Genomic DNA, 22467 nt, shown 5'->3' with positions numbered 1-22467 from the left:
TTAAAAATACTGAAAAAGACTGGAAGGAAATAAACTGGAACGTTGACAATAGTTGTCTCTAATTCTAATAATTTTCTGTACTTGCCACTATCTACAATCAGCTTTCTTTGAGAAATCATGCACTTTCTTTTTGTTGATTAAATACAACAGATACTTTCAAGACTCTTCTACAGGTAGTCAATACCTGAATAGCCAGGAAAATCAAAACTGTGAATTTTAAAGCTAATATTTAATTTGAGATTACATTTTCCCTGACCGAAGAATGTACATTTTTTAAGGAAAAAACAAATGACAATCATTATTATACATACACAGGAAAAAAAGATTAGATACATGTAAAAATGATAACGGATTAATTTTGGTTAGAGAAATTATATGGCTTTTTAAATCTTTTTAGCTTAACAATTTTTATTACATTTTCTACAATGAACACTATTATTTTCATAATTTAAAAAAAGTGTTTGTTTTTCTTTTTAAGAGACAACCACCCAGCAAATTACAGCACATCTATACAATGGAATATCAATAGCCATTTTGAAAAATGTTGTAGAAGAGTATCTAATAACATGAAAAAAAGTCTCATATATTATTAGCTGACCATACTATAAAACAGTATGTTCAGAATGATCCCATTGTTTTGTTTAAAAACAAACAAAATGTCTATGTAGAGATAGAAAACACCTTGGCAGGAAACATACCAAAACATTGTGTTTTAGTCTAGGTGGTAGAATTAGAGATTAATTTTCTTATTTTTGCTTCTGTAGTTTGATCAATCCTCCTCTATTGTATATGAATTACAGTATTTTTCCAATATACAAAAAGAAAAAAAATTTTTTTAAATCTAGATTAAACTAAAACTTTTGTTAAATAAAAGAGAAAGAGACAAGCAGGAGCATCTTACTGAAAGAGGCTCCTTTAAAAAGTTCCCAGCTCCACCTCAACTCTAATGTTTAAGTCAATAAAACACGCATCTTCCAGCATCACGAGGACAGTCAGCATCAGTCCTTCCTCCTATTCCAGACTTCATAAAGCTGGAGAAGGACATCAACTCTAGCTGCAGAGGTCACCCCTCCTGACAGGGCAAACACAATTGTCTGAAACCTTTAAACAAGACCCTGGTGGAGAAGTGGGTCTAGGGAGAAAAAATTTAACTGCCTTCTAGGGCTATGGCTCTGATTACAAGTAATATAATTTACAATCATTTGCTTAAGGAAATGTCCTGTTACGTTGCAAATAACACACGAACTAGAGAATTATACTCTCAGACCTGGCAGAGACCTCCGAGATCATCTGAAGACAATTTCCAGGACACTGTCTTTGGGATGCTATGTAAATACTGACTACAAACAATAACAGAGATGTCATGCTAGAGAATCTTAAGTAAACAGTTCAAAAGCCTGGCTTCCTGTTTATACAATTTTAAGTCACTTTTTTGCTAGCCACAAGGTAATTCAGCATTCTGATTTAATCTAAGAACTTCTTGACTTTACACAATAAAAGAAACTACAAAGAACAGCTGAAAAGCCAGAAGATGAAGGGACAAAAATAAACAGAAGACAAGTGCCTTCCAGACCAAACAATGAGAAATCTATGCAACTAGACTATCAATTCAATCTATTTCCAGATCGCTATCCTCACTGTGACAGGTGACAGAGTTACGCACAGATTTCAGCACCAAGACTTCCTTTTCTGGGAGTAATCCAAATTCCTGAAGAAAAGCTTCAAGGTCCACAGCAAAGAAATCTTCCCCCAGCTGGTCAGTGACACGAACAAAATTGCCAATCAAATCACCACTCTTGTAGATCAGCAGGGCTGGAAGAGCATTCCTGGTGAAGCGACTGCTGGCCCCAATGACTGAGCTCTTCACTCGGCAGAATTTGACAGCTGGGTATTCCGCAGCAAGGCACAGCATGCAACCATTCATAGCTTCGGTCCCTGGAATGCCATCCTCATAAATATGAACCATGATGAGAGTGCTTTTCTGTTCTTTATCAATCATGTCTAAAAACCCTTCTCCACTGGGGATCTCAAAAACCTGCTTGAACTGGGGTCCCTTGTGAAGCTGCTGCCGCATCTCTTCCATTCTCTGCTTCCGGTACTGCTGCAGAAACTCTTCGTCATCTTGGTCCTCATTCATCATGGCAAACTCCTTTAGAGTCATCTGCAGGTGGACCAGCAAGTGGTAACAGTTAATATGTGCCATCTGCTTATAACATATGAGGCACCATGCTAAGTGCTTTATATACATCATATCTCACTGAACTCTTGTGATAACCCCATCAGGAAGGGACTTTTATTACCTCCATTTTATAAATAAGATTCCAAGACTTGACAGTATTTGCACAAATTCGCACAGGTAGTAAAAGACCAGGACTCAAACTAGATTTTAAAAACCCAGACTTTGTTTGTTTTTTATTTCTGGAGACTAGAGAACCAAGGTGGACAAATTAACTGTTGCAGGCATAAAATCTTAGGCTTTTAACTACTATATCATATCTCCTCTCAATCCATATAGACAGCATAATATCATTTCAAGAGCTTTTTTCTTTTTGTCAGTCTTAGCAATGTATTATTTTATCCTGTTTTGTTTTTGTTGAAAAGGCAGAAGGACATTAAGGAACTTCAGAAAGAATACTCAAAATCCCTGCCCCGCACCCCCCCACAGTTACACACAATACACACAGTCACATAACTCTCTGAAAATTTACTTTCTTTTTTTTTTTTTTTTTTTACCAAGTCAGTCACACACTGAAATAGTTTTGCTTTTATAGCAGCAGCCGTGGGCGTACCAATTAAAATATAACCTGCTTTTGACACTCAGCATCATTATAAATATTTTCTCATGTTTCCAAATATTTTTATTAAGTTGTATGATTCATTATGTTGTGCTTAACCACTCCACTATTTGCGTATTCAGGCAGTTTCCAGTTCTGTTCTAGTGCAGATAACTCAGCAGGACAGGGACAGCCTCCCTCAAGACAGACCCATGTTAGCATGTGATTATTGCTTCATTCTGGCCTCTCACCTCTGTGAGGAAGCAGCTGTGAGCAGTGGACACATTGCCCTGCAGCCAGCTTAAGTTACAAAAGCATCTTCCTTCTCCTCCCTGTTGCAGCAGGACATTGCTGCTCCTGTAATAAAACCTAGCTCTGCCTAATCTTGTACAGATTAGGGGGTGAGGGGTGGGAGGACCACACTAGATCAGAACAGATGCTATTACTGTATCATAACAGCACCACTCTGAGTTCAGTTTTATTTATTGCCAATTTTCCTCCCATCTCATAGCTCTCCACTCTACCTCAGCCTACCAGAGCACCTCTTTCTGATCTATTATGGTCTTTGCATGAGTCTAATGCCCTGAAATCATCCTGCTGGTCAAGGTGAATGACTCCTAGCTTAATCCTCTTATCTGCTCCCGGATGCTGGCTGGTATTTTAGCTTTGGGCCACACTAAATGATCTCAGTCACTACTCCTGAACATTCATCCATGGTCAGAGGGCGGAGCAGGGGAAGCGGAATACAGAGTCCCTTTTAATAATGAGAAGATAAGACGGAGTCAGCGACCTAGTTCCAAATATCTTCCAGGGTGTGCTTGCTTCTATTGTAATGTCTCCTTAGAATAAATCCTCATGAATAGGCTTCAGATGAAACAGAGCAACACCATGGAAAGAACAGGAAAGTCTGGGTTAGAATCTTAGCTCCTACTGGCATTTATTAGTCGCATAACCCTGAACAAGTCTCCCTCCCTCTCGAAGCATTGCTTCCATCATCTGTAAAATGGGGATAATATCATCACCCTCAGATGGGTATTTCTGGCCCAAGGTAAGGCCTCAAAAAAAGATGAGACACTAACATTTACTCAGCACTATCAATGGGCCAGGCATTGCAATGAGCATTTTACCCATACAGTCCTGTGGGAGGAGTTGGAGGTAAACTGACTTCATTTAACCAATGAAAAACCAGACTCAGAAGGGAAAAGTCTTTCCCACAATCCCTAGTGGCAGAGCTGAGATTCAAACCTGGATGTGTCTGAGTTATAACATGGCTCTATACTTCCCTTTGCACTGCACAGCTTCTTGGAGGTCAAATCAAACATCTTCCACCTCTTGAATCACTAACCCAGTTATAGCAGCCAGAGCAGCTTCTAAAGAAAGCCTGGGTACTGCTCATTACCTTCCCACTGATCTTCTCCTGGAGGTCGTTCTGTTTCTGTTGCTCCTCCTCTTCGTCCAGATGGGACCTGCAGGTCATTGACAGCTTCTTGATCAGCCTTTCCATCTCCCGGCACTGCTCCTCCCTTTGCTCTGTCTCCAACTGCTTGAAGCGGCGCCAGTCATTGATCACACCTTTTGGACCTGAGGGGAGTGAACAAGGATGTGACCAAGAAGAATGGGCAAGGAATTGTGGACAAGCTCACACGTGTAGGTAGGACCTCACATCTGTCTGAAGCTTGCTCCACCTACTGCACAGTTAACGCTGAGCCTCTCTACACTCTGCTGCAGGGCACTGTGTCTACACAAAATGATGTGCAGTGCAGCACAGTTTGCAACAATTAAAGGGCCAAGCTAACACGTAATATTAGAAGACATTAAATAAATCATGATTCATCTACTCAAAGGAAAATAAAGCAACTCTGAGAAAGAATGAGGCAGCTCTATGTTTCCTGCCATGAAAGACATTCCAAATATATTAGGTTTAAAAAAAGCAAAATGTAGAATATCATGGTGTGAACCTCCAGTTTTTATAAAAAGAACTGTATGTGTATATATGAATATTTATGTATATGGATATACATATATGAGGGCACCTCAAGGTTTATGGAAAAATGAAATCAGAAGATAATGTGAATCTTTCTGTGAACTTTTTAAAGTACCCGCGTACATTTGTGCGCACACTGGTTATGTTCATAGAAAAAGGGCTGGAAAGATATGTAAACTGTTAACGGTGGCTGTTTCCACGTAGTAGGATCTAAGGAGGCTGGTGAGAAACTTTTACTTTTTTCTTTCTACACTATGTATTACTTGAATTTTTTATAACAAGATTGTGGCAGGTTGTATTATACTGTTCTGTTATTCAAGCTACCTTCAACCCCCACTCCCATGCTGTCAAAGGACTATATATCCTTGCCCCTTGCCATGCAACTTGCAGTACCTCCTGAGAGATAAGGACATAAATCCTCAGCCCACTGATATTGCGCTTGGCCATGTGACTTGCTTCAGCCAATGGACTGTGAGCAAACATGACATAGGCCAAGTCTGAGCAAAAGATTTATGAGCCACTGCCATGTTTCCAATAGCTCTCTATGCTCAGACATGAAAATGCTCTGTCTCTAATAGTGGCAACTCTTTCAGCCTAGTTCCTAGAATGAGAGAACATATGAAGCAGAAACAGAGCTGCCACTGACCCACAGGCTGCATGTAACAAGCAACATGAGTGAGAAATAAACCTTTGTTGTTACAAGCCACTAAGATTTTGGGGTCGTTTGTTACTACACGAATAAAACAAAAATTTATATGAAGAAAACTTTAAAATGCTACCAAGAAACACTAAGAAAGACCTGAATAAATGGAAAAGCAATACCATATTCCTGAATAGAAATATTCAACATAACAAAGGTGCCAATTATCCCTAAATTAATCTATATATGAATATTTAGTGCATTCCCAATGAAAATACTTTCAGCAGATTCAACCAACTATGGATCAAAAATATCCAGAAAATAAAATAAACAACATAACAATAAAAATAATATAAATTAAAAAAACAATATAGTATAACAACTATTTACACAGCATTTACATTGTATTAGGTATTATAAGTAACCCAGAGATGATTAGAAGTATACAGGAGGATGTGCGTAGTTTATATGCAAATAGTATACTATTTTATACAAGGGACTTGTGATTTTGGTATACCAACATGGAGGGGGGGGGGGTGTCCTGCAACCAATCCCCTGAAGATACCGAGGGATCACTGTACATATACGTATGCATACTCACAAATTTGCTTTGGAAAAATAAGAAAGCAAAAGTTAAGAAAATAATGACACAAGAATATCGAAGGGGGTCTAGCCCTACCAGATACTAAAATATATTACAACACTGCAATAATTTTTTTAAAAAGGGCAACATAGCCCCGTAAAAAAAAAATCAACAGAAGAGACTACAAAGTATAACTGAAGACCCAACATAAACAGATTCAGTACATAATAAAACTCACATTTCAAAATAATGGAGAAAAGATGGCTTATCCAATAAATGGTATTGAAACAACTGAGTAGCAATATAAAAAAAGTTAAGTTGGGGCCCTACTGCATGTCTTGCCCCAAATGAACTCCAAATAAATCAATATTAATTTAAGAGTAAAAAAATAAAATTATAAAAATAAGAAAAAGCACAGGAGAATCTTTTTGTGAGGCCTTTTATAAAGTAGAGTGAAGAAAGTCCTTTAAGAAGCAAAATTTAAAAACTATAAAATAAAACTCCTAAGTACATAAAAATAATAATTTGCTGGCACAAAAATAACATAAAGTTGAAAGATAACAACAAACTGGAAGAAATATTTACAACCCATACCAGTTCACTTTCCTTAATGTATATTCCCCAAGAAGAAAAAGACCAACAAACCCAATTAAAAAAATTAGTAAAGGGTATGAAAATGTCTCTTAAAGTATGAAAAGAGGTTCAACCTCCCTCTTAAAAAGATAGAAAATAAAATCACAGGCACCTATAATTAACAATAATTTACTGCATGTTATCAAATGACTAGAAGAGAAGAGATCAAGTATCCTCAACACAAAGAAATGATTATGTTTTGCCATGAAGAATATGATTATCCTGACTTGATCATTGCACATTGTACACAAGTACTGATACTCAACTCTGTACCCCACAAATAGTATAATCAATTATGTTTCAATAAAAAAAAGAAAAGAAAACTATAATGAGTTACTATTTGTCATCCACCAGGATGGTAAAGATCAAAAAGTTTGATAAAACTGTAGGAGGACAAGCTTATGGAAAAATATCATACTGCTGGTTAAACTATAATTTAGTGCCACCTTGACTGTCAGCAATTTACAATATTAAATGTAAAAGTGTAAATATGCCATTTCTAGGAATTTATACTCATACCTATGACTTAAGGGACACCAAACCACATTAATTTAAGAAATCAGATTCAAACTCAGGCCCCTCTGTGTTCATTACCATGCTGCTATGCATACACATTTCTACCCTGCAGTAAAAAGGCTAGAAGCATATACAATGAAATGATACAATGAGGTAACACTGGGTTACCTCTGGAAGTGAGACTGGAGTTAGAGAGGAGTGATCAGACTTACTGAGACATACTTAATTGACATTTGTAAAGCTTGTTCTCAGAGCTCAGGGCTTTCTAGTACCTGTATTGACTGAGATGCCTTCGCCTGCCAGCTCAGCCTCTGCAGGCATGGAACTGCTGGCCGGGGCACTCCTGCCTGTGTCCTTCTCTTCATGGTCGCTGTCCTCATCCTCACTGCTGCTGTAGTAGTACTGCAGTTTCTCCCCCAGCAATTTATCATCCAGGGTCGTCATGGTGCCTAGGTGAGAGCAACATATCAGGCTCTTTACTGGCTTGAGCCAGACAGACATGAATCTGAAGCATACGGAGCTCACTTGTGCTGAGATCCTACAATTTACAGGCCCCTAAGTGATTTTTTCATAAGCAGAATCTTAACAAATCCCCTACCATTACCATGTGCGAGAGGGTTTATCCTGTTCTTTTTAAAAAGGTAAAACTGAAAGCTTCTTTGCCAAGCTGTACAGCAACTGCTGGACCTAGGACCAGACCCTCCCAGGGATGCTTGACTCCAAGAGCCTACGGTGTGAGTTACTGTCTTCTGAATAATGTACACCTGTATTAGTGCACTGACTTGGAGGAATCTTCTTTACTGACTGGTGGTTTTATCTAGCCTCACTTTTAGTTTTCCTACCAAGACTGCTGGATAACTGAAAAATTGGGTAAGAATCCTCAGGAAGAACTCGTAAAAGAAGCATTAAGAGTATGACGCTGAGTCACTGTCTGTCTAAAGCAATCACTAGTCTGTCTCTCGCCTTCAACCTGCCAGTCTGAGGGCTTGGATGGATAGTCTCTGATGCCCTACCAATTCTGACTGGTTAAAAGAAGGGACCATACCAAAATTTTAATAACTCCCAAGTGTTTAAAGAACCATGGTTAGGGCCAGGCTTCTGCAGCAGAAGTAGCCAGGGATTCTTTGGGGAAAAGGTACAGCTTAGCCCCTCACAGGCTTGAATATCCAGCAGAAGTGGCAAATAATAATAACAATAAAATAAAATAAAAAACTCTAGAACTCCTTCTTCTAAGCACCCCAACACTATGCTGCCTTCATTAACGACATCACCAGGCCTGTTATATTCCATTACAAACATTACAAAGTGACTCTCTCCCAGGGGCAGGGAGCTCTTGAAAGCAGGGACCTCCAACAGCTCATCTCCATTCCCAGTGCCCAGCACTATGTCGCTGCACAATTTGCTTGGCCCCTATAGAGGCAGCCTGGTTTGGTGGGACAATCTGGGGACCCTGGCAGTCAGATGGGGAGAGGGGTGCAAAGGAGGCAGAGCTGAGAGAAAGGCGGAGGTCCTAGGGAAGGGCAGAACCAAACAAGGGACTGGAGGCGTCAGGAACGAGTTAAAGGGGCGCACTGGAGAGAAAGAGAGAGTGGTGCGCCTGGAGGGGGCGGGTCCCGCGGAGAGGCGTGTAGGGGAGGCGGGGCCGCCGGAAGTGCTGAAGTGCAGGCGGGGCCTGCGGTGGGGCGTGCAGGGGAGGCGGGGCCGCCGGAAGTGCTGAAGTGCGGTCTGGGCCGCGGAAGCGCAGCGGGGGGCGCGCGAAGCATCTGGGGAGACTGGGGAGGTGCGCCCCGGGGGAGGGGACAGGAAGAGAAGTCGCGGAGGCCGTGGGGCTCGAAGGGGCACGAAGACCCAAGCGCGCCAACCACCCTCCCACCCGAAGTCCACGCCTGCCGCTTCTGCCCGACTGACCCCAGTGCAGTCACCCGGCCGAGCTCGGTCCGAATCCCTCTGGGCTGGCTGCTCCGGCACCGGGAAAAAGGAGCGCTCCCTTAGACAAAGTGGAGAGGGCCGGCGCCCTGAGCGCTGAGAAAGGCCGCCTAGTCTCGACAGCGCGGGCCAATGAGGCGGCGCTCTGCGTCGGGGTGGACACACGCTGCCCAATCAGGAGAAGCTTCCGCCAGCTACCGCTCCTACTTTGGGACAAAACACCTCGACAACATTGATTCGCTTCTGTTTGCTTTGTTTTTGTTTTAATTTACGTAAAGAAAAGCTGAGCTGTATGTGACTATCTTTGAGCACTAAGAAAGAAATTCGTTTACTTCCCTTCGAAGTTTACACATGTATTTTTTATTGGTTCTTCACCGCATCCTCATGTCTATTAAGCCGGAAACTGACTCAGGCGTTAAGTAATTTGCAAAAGAGCACACAGACCTAAAGTACAGGGCTCGAATTAATCTAAAAATAAAAAAACAGACATAAAACAAAACAAAAAAACTCGACGTTCATACTAAACGCAATGTGCAATCCTGAATTGTATCCCGTGACAGAAAAAAGACATTAATGGGACAACCGACAAAATTTAAATAAGGTCTGTTAACTAATATAAGTATTGTATCAATAGTTTGTATAATTGTATTACGGTTTTGTAAATGTTAACTTTTGGAGATTCTGGATGAAGAGTACAAGGAAAAAGAAGTATACTATTTTTGCAGCCTTTTTTTTTTTTTTTTTTTGGCGTCCGGCCGGTGAGGGGGATCCCGACCTTGGTGTTCTAACACCACCGTGCTCTAATCAGCTGAGCTGACCCACGAGCCCTGAGTGTTTAAAAATGACTTCAAATTCTGAGCCCTTGTTGAGGTGTCCAGTATGCAACCATGAAGGCTTTGTGCAAATTGGATCATGCGAAATACACTAGAATGATACATTGTTTAAAATAAGATTCTTAATTTGGGGGAGGAGTTCTTAATTTGTGGTTCTAGGACCAAGTGAAATTGTCTGCAAATTTATGTGTGTGCTCATAGCTATTCGTTCAGGCTATCAAAGGAGTCAGAAAACACACCCACCCCCCACCCACCCCAAATTTAAGAACAATTCATTTAAAGAGATGTTATGGTGACTTTGTATTTTGGTTTGCAAGGGGAATACCTTAGTTTAATTAACTTCGTGCGAACAGCTGACTTGAATGTTTGTGATCTGCTGTAAGCAGCACAGCCTGCACCCAGCAAGAGTGCCTCCGCCCAGGAGATCCCTCTATTTGTTAAATGAACGCTCAATAAATGCTTTGTTTTAATTTTATTTTTACTAAAGTCTCCCTAAAGCAGGGGTCTTCTGCATCCATGGTGGTTCCTTGTCCTTCGAAGTTCACTTTAAATTTATGACTGTAATCCTCAAGGGGGACTTCAGTGCTGCCCAACAATTCCACATGTCTTGGTCAACTTTCTCTTCCATTCTTTAAAAGAAGCAATTCATAGCTCTGCTCTAATTTTCAACACTCCCTCCACTTCCCTGACTCGACTGATTTTTATTTCACCTGAAAAATAAAAGCAGTCAAAAGAGCTTTGCACTTGATTCCACCCCTAAATGTACCATCATCCCTCTACATCTGCACCTACTGAACAAATCACTGATACAGTGGACCATTCCTCGAGCCCAGTAAAGGACTCTGCTCCTGAAATTACTTCCTTCCTCTCTCCTGAATTATCAGCCTTTCTTTCTACAGTGTGCTAATATGCTTTCATAATTCTTATCTTAAAAAAAAGAAAAAACTCTAAGATATTATTTTCCACCTTTCAGATTATTAAAAATCCAGAAGTTTGATAGCACTCAGACTGTGAGGAAAAAATTGCTGATTCAACTCTTACGGATGGCAATTGAGAAATATCTATCAATAGTGCAAAAATATATGTGCTTTAACCCAGCAATTCCAGTTTTGAATTGAAGTTCATCCTATAGCTATATGAATATGTTGATTAGTCTTTTTAAAAAAGCAGAGAACAGTATGCATTATCCTCCTGTCTTTTTCATTAAAAATGGGGGGAAATAATATTATGTATTATGTATTTTCAACCTAAATAACAAACAGAGAGAGGCTCTCTAGAAGAGTAATCAGTGTAATTGAGAATAGAACACTACAATGGGAATACACATGCCAGAGTAAACTATGTGCATGTTCAGAGAAATAAAGGAAGACAAAGGGTTTTAAAGGAAAAATGATGGATGATTACATAATTGCTTTGGAATCATTATCCTTAAATACAAGGATCAATAATAAGGGTGATGCCAGTCCGAGGTTGGACAGACAGTTGCTGGGCCCATGTCCTCACAGAAGTATTTTTGGTGTAAGTTTGCAATGGCCTTTGTGCAAGGTGTGGTTTTGCGGAGTCCTTTGTGATAATTCTGTTATCAGGCATATGTGTGTGAGAACTCACCCCTTCATGGCCTTTCCCCAGCTCTATTTGTCAGATTTCTTTTTTTTTTTTAACACACGTGACACATTTTGATTCTGAAAACTTTCACCTTATGCACAAAGGAAAAATCGAAGAATATGCAAGAACATAAATAGCTACCTTTGCAGGGCAGACAGGAATCAAGAGTAGGAGGGAGACTTCTTTTTATATATAAGTTTATAGGTGTAATTTTTAATCATCTGAGGTATCTATTCTGTTCCAAAAATTAAAAATCTGTAATGTAAACCCTCACTTCCTTTCTCCCCATTCTCTCCAGCTACATCTCATTTCTCTGATCCCCTTTACAGGAAGACCCCAAAACAGTTCTGTATATCTTCTCCCTTATTCCCTCCTCATACCTCTTCAATTAGGCTTTTGTTCCCACCAGTCCACTGAAACCACACCTGTGAAGGTAACCAGTGACTTCCAAGTTGCCAAATCTGTGGTCAGGTCTCAGCCTGCTCTTATTGAACTACTAGGCAGCATTTGACAGTTAATCACTGCTCCTTCTGTAAACCCTTTCTTCTCCTGGTTTTTGGGACACTACCTTCTCCTAGTTTCCTCCAACTTCCCTGGCGTTCTCAGTGACCTCTCTGATTCTTCACCTCTAAATAATGGAATGCCCCAGGTTCAGTCTTTTGACACCTTCTCTTCTTTACATATACTCACTCTTGTCAAGGAATGACGTGGAGGCAGTTAATTATATGCAAAGAAATGTACTCATATGAAGGTGAGAGTCAATGGGGGGATGTCAACAAAGGTTAAAACAACAAAACTGGATTTATAAAATGCAAGGGAAAGTGAGATGTTCAGGAAACCATGATGAGTTTTGTTCACTTTTCTAAAGGGAAATGACTAGCTAGCAGGTTGCAAAGTGGTCATTTAACGCAGCCTACCCCTTAGCTGGCTGGCTCAAGTCATCAAAGAAAACAATGTCAGTTTTTATTAATTCTCCAGAAGACCTTGAGAATTTAACCATGGAATATATGGAACAAGTTGTCTCTGTATGTTATTAGGACCTCTACCTTGATTGAGCCAACTCTGTGCCATTTTCCTCATCAGAATTTTCATTTTCCCATTGATACACACACACACACACACACACACACACACACACACACACACACACACACACACACACAATTTATTATAAGAAATTGGCTCACATGGTTACGGAGGTTGAGAAGTCCCAAAAGCTACAGTCAGCAAGCTGGAGACTGAAGAGAGCCAGTGCTGTATAGGAGTACGAGTAGTTCCAGTATAAGTATAAAAGCAGGAGAAGACTAATGTCCCAGCCCAAAGACAGGCAGAGAGAGAGGGAATTCTCTCTTAGCCTTTCTTTTCTATTCAGGCCTTCATTGATTGAATAAGGCCCACCTACACTGGAAAGGGCAATATGCTTTATTCAGTCTACCGATTCAAGTGTTAATCTCATCAAAAATGCTCAACATCACAAGCATCAGGGACATGCAAATCAAAGCCAATTTGAGATATCATCTCACCAGTTAGACTGGCCATTATCAAAAAGAGAATAACAAAAATCCTGGCAAGGATACAGAGAAAGGGGAACCCTGCTACACTGTTGATGGGACTGTAAATTAGTGCAGCCAGTATGGAAAACAGTATGGAGTTTCCTCAAACATCTACAGATAGAACTGCCATACGATCCAGCAATCTCATTGCTGGACATATACCTAAAGGCATGGAAATCATCAAGTTTAAGGGACACCTGCACTCCCATGTTTATCACACTCTATTTACAACACCCAAGAGTTGGAACCAACCTAAATGTCCATCGAGGGGTGACTGGATAAGGAAAATGTGGTATACACACACAGTGGAATACTACTCTGCCATAAAAAAGAATGAGATTCTGCCATTTGCAGCTACATGGGTAAACTTAGAGAACATTAAGTGAAATAAGCCAGGCACAGAAAGATAAATACCACACGTCCTCACTCATAAGTGGGAATTAAAAATAAACAGAGAAAGAAAGAAAGAACAATTACAATAATTCATTGAACTTTCTAAGGGGGAGAACAGAACTGAGGCCACCAGAGGTGGGAAAGGGAGAGGGGGAAGTTAGTGATAAGTTGGTAAAGGGCCATAAAAAATGATTACATGGTATAAAGTTGAACCTACTTATTATCCTGATTTGAGTATCACATAATGCACACAGGTATCAGTATTCAATGCTGTACCCCACAGCCATGTACAATCAATTATGTTTCAAAAAAACCCCAAAAATGCCAAAGAAAAAAACCCACCAAATGTTATCTCATCCAGAAACACCTTCACAGACACACCCAGAATAACATTTGACCAAATATCAGCACCCCATATTCTAGTCAAGTTGACACATAAAATTAACCATCACATCCACTTTTTGGTCACAAAAAGTACCTAAAGGAGTAGATTTGACCATGAGGGCTTTACTTTCTTTGATGAAGAAATATCAGCTGGATGTTTTTAGATATTGGCAGTGTGGCAATTTTTAGGTATCTGAATATCAGACAACAGAAAAGGCAAAAAGTATGTCACAAATATTTTGAGAAGAGTCTGAAATTATTTTGTACATAATTTTTTACATGGCTTTCTAATAGAATAACTCTTAAGGATCCATTTAACCACGGTGTTTTGGTTTGTTTTTTAAATGATTGCTCACTTTATCTTTTTTGTAATATTTATCCGTATATAAAAAATGTATTAAAAACAAAAATGAGATACCACTACACACCTATTAGAATGGCCAAAAGCCAAAACACTGATAACATCAAATGCTGACAAGGATGTGGAGCAACAGGAACACTCATTCATTTCTAGAAGGAATGTAAAATAGTACACTTTGAAAAACAACTGGGCAGTTTCTTACAAAATTAAATATAACTTTTACCATATGATCCAGCAATTGCAACTAGTATTTACTTAAATGAAATGATTTGGCAGATGTAATTAAGGTTACTAATCAGTTGACCTTAAAATAAAGAAATTATCCTGGATTATCTGGATGGACGAAATGTAATCAAATGAGCCCTTAAAAGCAGAGAGTTGTTTTTCTAGCTGGTGGCAGAAGTCAGAAAGATTTGAAGCATGCAAGAGATTCAACCTGTTGTTTGCTGCTGGTTTGAATATGAAAGGGAGCCATGTGAGAAGGAATATGGACAGACTCTGTAAACAAAGAACATCACAGAAAGTAGAGATTTCAGATCTGCAAACACAAGGAACTGAATTCTGGGTACAACATAAATGAGCTTAGAAGTGAATTCTTCTGCAGAGCCTCTGGAAAGGAATGTAGTACTGCCACTGATTTCAGCCCTAATCAGAGAACCCAGTTGAGTCATGCTGTGCACATCAACCACAGAACCTGTGAAATAATAAATTTGTGTTGTTTTATGTGACTAAATTTGTTATGGCAGCAAGAGAAAACTAATACAGATGGGCTCAGGAATTTGAAGTTACCCTGGTTCTTCTCCATTGTAAAAGTGAGAACGATGCTCTTTCTGGTTTTCTGTCTTCCATAGGGAAAACTAGAAGTCCCTGTTCCAGATCTTTTGTGATTTGTAGAATCTTGGGAGGAAGCTATCTAATTCTGGAGACTATTTAGTAAGACTCAGTGTTAGATAGTCAGTGCAACTGGATAGCAAGATTGCATGACCTTCAGCATTTTTATACTGGGAAATATGTACTCATTTCCTAGAGCTTAAGAATAATTTTTCATTGTTAAGAATACCTAATATAGCTTTTTTCCAGACAGTTTTAAGATTGACCTTCACTGGTGTCTCTTTTAATATATTTAGGCTCCTGGGTGTATATTATAGAGAGATACAGGAATATGACTCTGTACATGAGTTAATTATTTAACAATATCCAACAGGACCACTCATTTTAACTTATTGGAATTTTGGGATGATGTGGATAATGAGACTTCTGTTTAATGAGAGTACCATGTATAATTTATAGTTTTAAAAGTATTTTACCTGTACTGTAAGGTATTTGCTTGTTTATCAGTAGAACATATTAAAGATATTCCCTGAGGGAAGGACAATCCATGTGCTGTTTTGTGACTATTAAAACATTTGCCTTTTAAGGGCTGGCCCGTGGCTCACTTGGGAGAGCATGGTGCTGACAACACCAAGTCAAGGGTTAAAATCCCCTTACCAGTCATCTTAAAAAAAAAAAAAAAAATTGCCTTTTAGCACAGGAAAATCTTAATCCAATCAGATTTACAAACGATTATTAAACATATTTAAAGTTTTGAAGTAACTGAATGAAATCCATATACAAATGCTGAAATGCCTTGTGGTATGGGTTCCAAGGCTTGCTTGACTCTTATAGTTTACCCAAATTATGATAATTAGAGATAAAACAAGATTTAATCTTCCATCGAGTTTCTCATGTAAAATTTTTCCACCAATATTTTTGTAAATTTAGAATAAATTTGTCCTTGACACTTGGATTATTTTCGTTAAACAAGCTTTCTTTTTGTTATTAATGAAGATAAAACCAGTAAGGATAGGGACTACTTCCTTATATCATAGATACATTTCTCTCCCTTTCTCAAGTTTTAAAAATGGTTTTTATAGTATGGGCTTTAATTTTAGGTGAAATTTTCTTTAGATGTTGGATTATCTTTAAGCAGCAATTAAATTTCTCTTTAAAGTTTTGATCAAGGCATCTGAGAAAATTAGAAAACCTCTTTGCTTTCATAGTTTTAGTAACAATACTTACTCAGTAGCACTATTTTTCTTTAAATAGCCCACACACTTAAAGTGTAAGAAAAAAATCTCCTTTCTTTTTCAGAAATATTCAAGTTTTTCTTATTTACGTATATATATATATATATATATATTTTTTTTTTGGTCGTTTTCGTGACCGGCACTCACCCAGTGAGTGCACCGGTCATTCCTATATAGGATCCGAACCTGCGGCGCGACCGCGCTCCCAGCGCTGCACTCTACGGAGTGCGCCACAGGCTCGGCCCTATTTACGTATATTTTTAAAAATCTCTATAAGCCAATCAGAGGAAGCTCTATTAAGTTTTAAGAGACCTTATAATAACAGAATATAACTTTTATTCTATTAATATGGTTGAGTACAGATTGATTTCCAAATGTTAACCCCACTTTGCATTCCTGAGATTAAACCCTATTTGGACTTGATGTATCATACTTCATATGTATAGCTAGATTTGCTAACATTTTAAGGACTTTTGCATCTATGTTCATGAGTAACATTAATTTGTAATTTTTTTTTGTACTATCATTGTCTGGTCTTGTTATCAGGGTTGTGTTGGTTTAATAAAATTAGTTGGAAGTTCTCTACTTACTGAAAGAGCTTCTTTCTATAAAATTGGCATTATTTTTCCTTAAATATTGAATAGAATTCACCTGTGAAATCTTCTGTGCCTGTAGCTTTCTTTGTGGGAAGGTTTTTCATACTGAATTCAATTTCTTCAGCAGATATAAGGGTATGGCAGGATGCTTCTCAAATGGCTCCTATGATGGTCAATTTATTGCTTCTCAGCTCCCACTTCACCCTTCAATATATGCTCTGCAATAATGGACTGAATTAATTGAAGCATCTCTCCTTTGCAGTGAGCGCAATGATGAGCGTTCTCTGTAGAGGGCACTAGAGGGGCATTGCAGGGGAATGGGGCTCTCCTGCTGTTTCCCACAACTGCATGGTAGGTCAGTGATGTGGATATGACATCTGTTGCAGCTCTTCCCCAGCCATGTGTCCAGCACGTGGTCCCTTGGTGATATTGCAACCTTGGTTTGGTCTGGTAATAACTTTCCTGTGGCCCTCTCAACACAGAAATTGGTATCCTGAAGCTTTCCTCCCACACCCTATTTTAAGACTGACATTCACCGGTATCTCTTTTAGTATATTTAGGCTTCTGGTAGTATATTATAGAGACCCCACCCCCCGCCCTCAGCTTCCAAAGGCTTCTTGTCTGCGATGGTGCCAATTCCTTCTGCAGGCTCCTGTGCACCTCTCCTGTTGGCGTGGAGAGTAGCTTTCTGCTTGCCAGCAACTAGTTCAGGCCTGGGCCAACCAGCAAACCACTGCTGTCCAGTGGGCTGAACTACACCTTCTCCAATGAGATCTCAACCTCAGCCTTGAGAAGGGGGCCCCTTTGGTACTCTCTCTAAGCCATAGAGTATCATATAGAATTTCCTTTTATCTTATAGTCACTAATTTATTAAAATTTAATAATTTTTTACATCAAACTTTCCCCCGCATAACTGACTGTGTAGTTTCTATCTCCTGATTGGACACAAACTTAGCTTCCATAGAACCCGGCCTCCTGGCATTCACCTAATGGCTTGCTACTAAGTATTAAATAGCACAAAAGTGATTGGGATATTGCTTCCCAGATTAGGTTATAAAAGACTGTTACTTCTTTCTAGCTCTCTCTCTCTCTGGATCATCTAGCTGGTTGCTTTAATGAGCCAATCTACCATATTGTTAGCTGCCCTATGGAGAGGGTCATGTGGCAAGAAACTGATAGCAGCTTCCAGCCAAGAGCCAGCAAAAAACTGAGGCCCTCATTCCAAGAGTTCGTAAAGAACTGAATCCTGCCAACCATCATGGGAGAGAGCTTGGAAGCAGATCCTTCCCTTGTTGAGCCTTGAGATGACTGCAGTGCCAGCCGACACCCAGACTGTAGCATGAGAGAGAGAACCTGAGGCACAGGACACACTTAAGTCACTTGCAAATTCCTGACCTGAAGAAATTCTGAGATAGTAATTGTGTTAAGCCACTGCTTGGGGGTAATTTATGTGACAATAGATAACTAATACAAGGGCTATTCCTTTTCCTCTGTATCTTTTTGGTAAACTGTATTTTTATGGAATTTGTTCATTTCTAAGTTCAGATTTTATAGTCTAATTTATTAATTTCCTTCAGAGGTGGACACAGTATACCAATTTATTGGCTCAAAAACACTTAAATAAAAACTTATGTCCACATAAAAACATGTATACAAATGTTTATAGCAGCTTTATTTGTAATAGCCAAAAATTTGAAACAACTGAAGTGCCCTTCAGTGGGTCAATGGTTGAGCAAACCATGGTATATCTATACCGTAGCATACTACTCAGCGTCATAAGGGAAAAACTATTAATACATGCAACCATTTGAATGAATCTCAAGGGAATTATGCTGAGTGAAAGAAAAAAAAAAGATCTCAAAAGGTTACGTATGATATAGTTTCATTTATATAATATTCTCCAAATGACAAAATTACAGAGATGGAGAACAGATTAGTGGTTGCCAGAGTTTAGGGATGGGAGAATAGTGGTAAGGGAGGAAAATGGATGTGAATATATAGTAGCATAAGGGATCACTGAGGAGATGGAACGGTTTCGTCACCTTGATAGCAGTGATAGTTCCACAAATCTACACATGAGAAAACTGCATCGAATTACACACACAGGCTTGCACGTGGACACGCACACAAATGAGTGCATGTGAAGCTGGTGAAATCTGAATAAGGTCTGTGGATTGTACAGATGTCCATTTCTTGGCTTTGAAATTATACAGTTATGTAAGATGCTACCATTGGAGAAAATGTGTGAAGGAAGGGTACATGGCCCTCTCTGTACTATTTTGAAACTTCCTGTGAACCTATATTTCAAAATACACAACTTAATACTGCAGTTGATCTTACCCAGGCTCTTGGGTTTAAATATCTATTTTAAATAGCACCCCCCGCCCCCAGCTCTGCCATCCAGTTCCCACTAAGGTTGACTTTTGGGTAATGCTCTAAAGTAAGTGAGAGATCTAATCATGAAGATATCCCATAGGTATCTGTGATACTAAGTGCATAATAATTATTTCAATTATGAAGGAAATAAAATCTTCCTGTAGTTTCATTTCTTTCATTGTTTCCTGTCCTTTGCCTGGATCCTAATCCATCATTCTATCTCCTCTTCCTCCTTCCTTATCTCAATAGTCACTTACATCGGAGCTTATACAAAATAACATGTTTTACCAATATTGGTCTGTTCTCAGCAATGGGGTCTGGGATATTAAGCTTAATTTAATCCACTATAATGTCTAGATGTCTAACAGACTTCCTCCCCAACAAATCCTGTCAATTGCTCTCTCCTACTTCTCAAATCCATTTCGTTTCCTCCATCCCCACTTGGCCATGCTCTCGACATTTCTTACCTATATTGTTGACCTGACCTCCCTGCTGGTCGGTCTCCAGCTTCACCTTTCATACTACTGCCAAAGTGCTCTAAAATCCCAAACTGTTAAGACTGTCTAACTTCCAAGACTCTAAGGTCCAAGACACCTTAGTAGTCTCTTTAGTATGGTATTCAATGTCCTTTGTGGAGGTCCCTACCTCTTCCAGCTGTGTGGCCTTGGCAAATTCTCTAAGGTCTCTGCCTTAGTTTTCTTACGTGTAAACAGCGACGATAACAGTCCCAGGTTATAACATAACTATTGCACTTAGAACTGTCTGAAATGTTATGTGCTGTAAGAGTTAGCTTATTTATATTAGTCAGTGAATCACCATTCCTTAAATACCGCTTCCATTGTAACACTTATGACTAAAATAGGTTCCAATCACCACCACCTCTCTGAGGGCAGACCTGAATCAGAATTCTAACTTCACTACTTTCTAGTTATGAGATCTTGGGCATGTAACATCTCCAATGTAAAATACAGGTTATATCTATAGTGAAGGATGGTTGTTAAAGATCTAGTGTGTTGTTGTGAAAGTAGCGTAGGTGCTACTCAGGGTGCTTCCTCCCCTTATCTCTGCTTGGTGAAATGGTATTCAGCCTACAAAGTCTAGCTAGAGGTCATTTCGCAGAGAATTACCTCCTCTGGCTCACCACCACCACCGCCGCCACCACCGCCACCACCACCATCGGACCCATAATTTCCCTTTTGAAGTTTTTATACACCCTACATTGGAACATAGCTCACTGAATTCCTCAAATTTGTCTTTCCCATTTTCCACACTATAAGCTTCTAGAGGAAGGGTTCATGTTTCATTGACCTTTAACCTTAATGACTATCACTGAGAGGGACTTAAAATGTATCAGCTGAATGAATGAATAAAACTATTAAAGGCCCAGTGAAAATGGTATCTACACCCACTCTGGATATTCTCGGTTAGTATTCTGAGGTCTACAGAACTGTCTTCCTAACTTCTTCTATGATACATTGTTTTGTATTAGTTACTTATGTTATCTGTCCTATTTTCTCCACTAGACTGTAAACTCAGTATTATCTATGTCCTCATCTTCCACACAGGAAGTGCTCTATATTGAATTAAGGAAGTGACTGACAAAATTAAGGAATATTTCAACCTCCTTGGGTCTATTCATTTCTTTCAGATTCTTCCCAATGATGTATGGTTGAGGCAGGTAATCATTTAAATCCCAACTTAAAGAGTGTCCCAGTAGCTTGGTCAAGTCAAAAAATACCAAGAAAATTAAGATAACTAAAATATACTACAAACTTAATATTGACGCTAAACAAATTTTAAGGTGGACAAATAATTTTATTTTGTGCATGCAAATACATGTCAAGTACTGCAAACTTTTTCCATCAATTTTCTCTCAAACACTGAAAATCATGATGCTCTATTTTGTGAACAGCCAAAGCTAATATCTCTTCACTTCAGTGCTACAGCAAACACACAGAATTCACTCTTCGCTATTCACTATCATCACAACCCTCATTGTTCCATCTCTGCCCTCCCCCCATATACAGGCCTTATAAGTCCCAGCCTTCCCCCATTTAATCCTATTCCTATAGCACAAAGGGAAACATCACAATTTAGAAATTCAAATTGAAATAAATGGAATAGAATTTATTCCCATATATATTCCCCATTTCATTGTACAGAATTATTTTAAATTATAGTTTTAAATAGAAGCTGAGTATATGCCTTAAAAATGAGCATTAAATCCATCTTAGAGATGGTGCCTGCTTTTTACATGATGGGTGTACACCATCTTTAATTTCATTTACATTTCAATCGAACAATAGATTTGCAAAGAAAATGTCTAATACAGACGTAAAAATATTCACACTAGAGCTTCACAATCGGTTGTACAATTGACAAACAGGCCTCTTTTCCCAAACTTTCCAGCTAAGCAAATTTATAAAATGTAATCAATGCAACAAGAAAAACATTTCTCTTTCACTTCCAGGGAAAAGAATATGCAATAAACAGTATAAACGCAGACAGCAGTTGCTGCAAGCTAACCACGATACTCCCAAGTGGCTGTACAGTGGATATGTGCAGTACAAATAAAAGCCACATGTGTTGTATCACAACTACAGTATAATTGTTTGCCCAGCTAAAAGAATGCATGCACTTCCATGCCTTGGGTTATAAAGTGAGGCCTAATTCTTGACAGGTTGATGGATTATGTGCAAATGACCTTGGCTTTTGGCAGTACTAAGTGCAGCCAGTGTCTGTTTTCCATTGGTTTGGGGATATTTTTAATTTTGTATTTAAAAAAGGAAAAAACTGCCAATTTCAGTCTTGGGGAAATAACTGCTCTTGGAGTTACACTCAAATGTGAGGTGTTCCGATCTGTGGCCTTGACTCCTTATACTCCCTTGCCAGCAAAGGGATACAAAGAAACCACTAGTATAAAGGAGTTACTAGCAAACCTATCCAATTTACCCAGAAAATGAGATACTCCTTGAGCATGTTCATTTGTGTTCTGCTTGCAGAAGGGGTCCTTATATAGAAGGAGTTACAGTAAGTGATCCCATCAACACTCTTCACTCACTAAAACACAAGAAAATTTCTTCCGGGAAACTAATACATAGTTCCAATGTAACTTTTTCCTTTAATGATTAGTTATCAATACTGGTGACAGCCTGCTCAGATGACTCAAAGAAGCTAGGGAAGAAATATTCAGATTCAAAGTTGAAATCACATACTGAATCTCACTGTTGCAAATTCCACCCCT

General features: G+C 39.1%; 1 protein-coding gene across 1 annotated transcript; it reads right to left on the bottom strand.

Moving 5' to 3' along the window:
* Window positions 1–397: 397 nt before the first annotated feature.
* PDCL (phosducin like) lies at window positions 398–9156 on the bottom strand. Its single transcript, XM_063082357.1, has 4 exons — window positions 9039–9156; window positions 7403–7579; window positions 4174–4355; window positions 398–2161 (listed from the first exon to the last, which is right to left on the bottom strand). The coding sequence occupies exons 2-4, from the start codon at window positions 7572–7574 to the stop codon at window positions 1610–1612; spliced, it is 906 nt and encodes a 301-aa protein (XP_062938427.1). The 5' UTR covers window positions 7575–7579; window positions 9039–9156; the 3' UTR covers window positions 398–1609.
* Window positions 9157–22467: the final 13311 nt, after the last annotated feature.

The sequence above is a fragment of the Cynocephalus volans genome, chromosome 17 (assembly GCF_027409185.1).
Source record: "Cynocephalus volans isolate mCynVol1 chromosome 17, mCynVol1.pri, whole genome shotgun sequence".
NCBI classification, from domain to species: domain Eukaryota; kingdom Metazoa; phylum Chordata; class Mammalia; order Dermoptera; family Cynocephalidae; genus Cynocephalus; species Cynocephalus volans.
The sequence above is the reverse complement of the archived record's forward strand: the minus strand, read 5'-3'. Positions and strand labels throughout refer to the sequence as shown.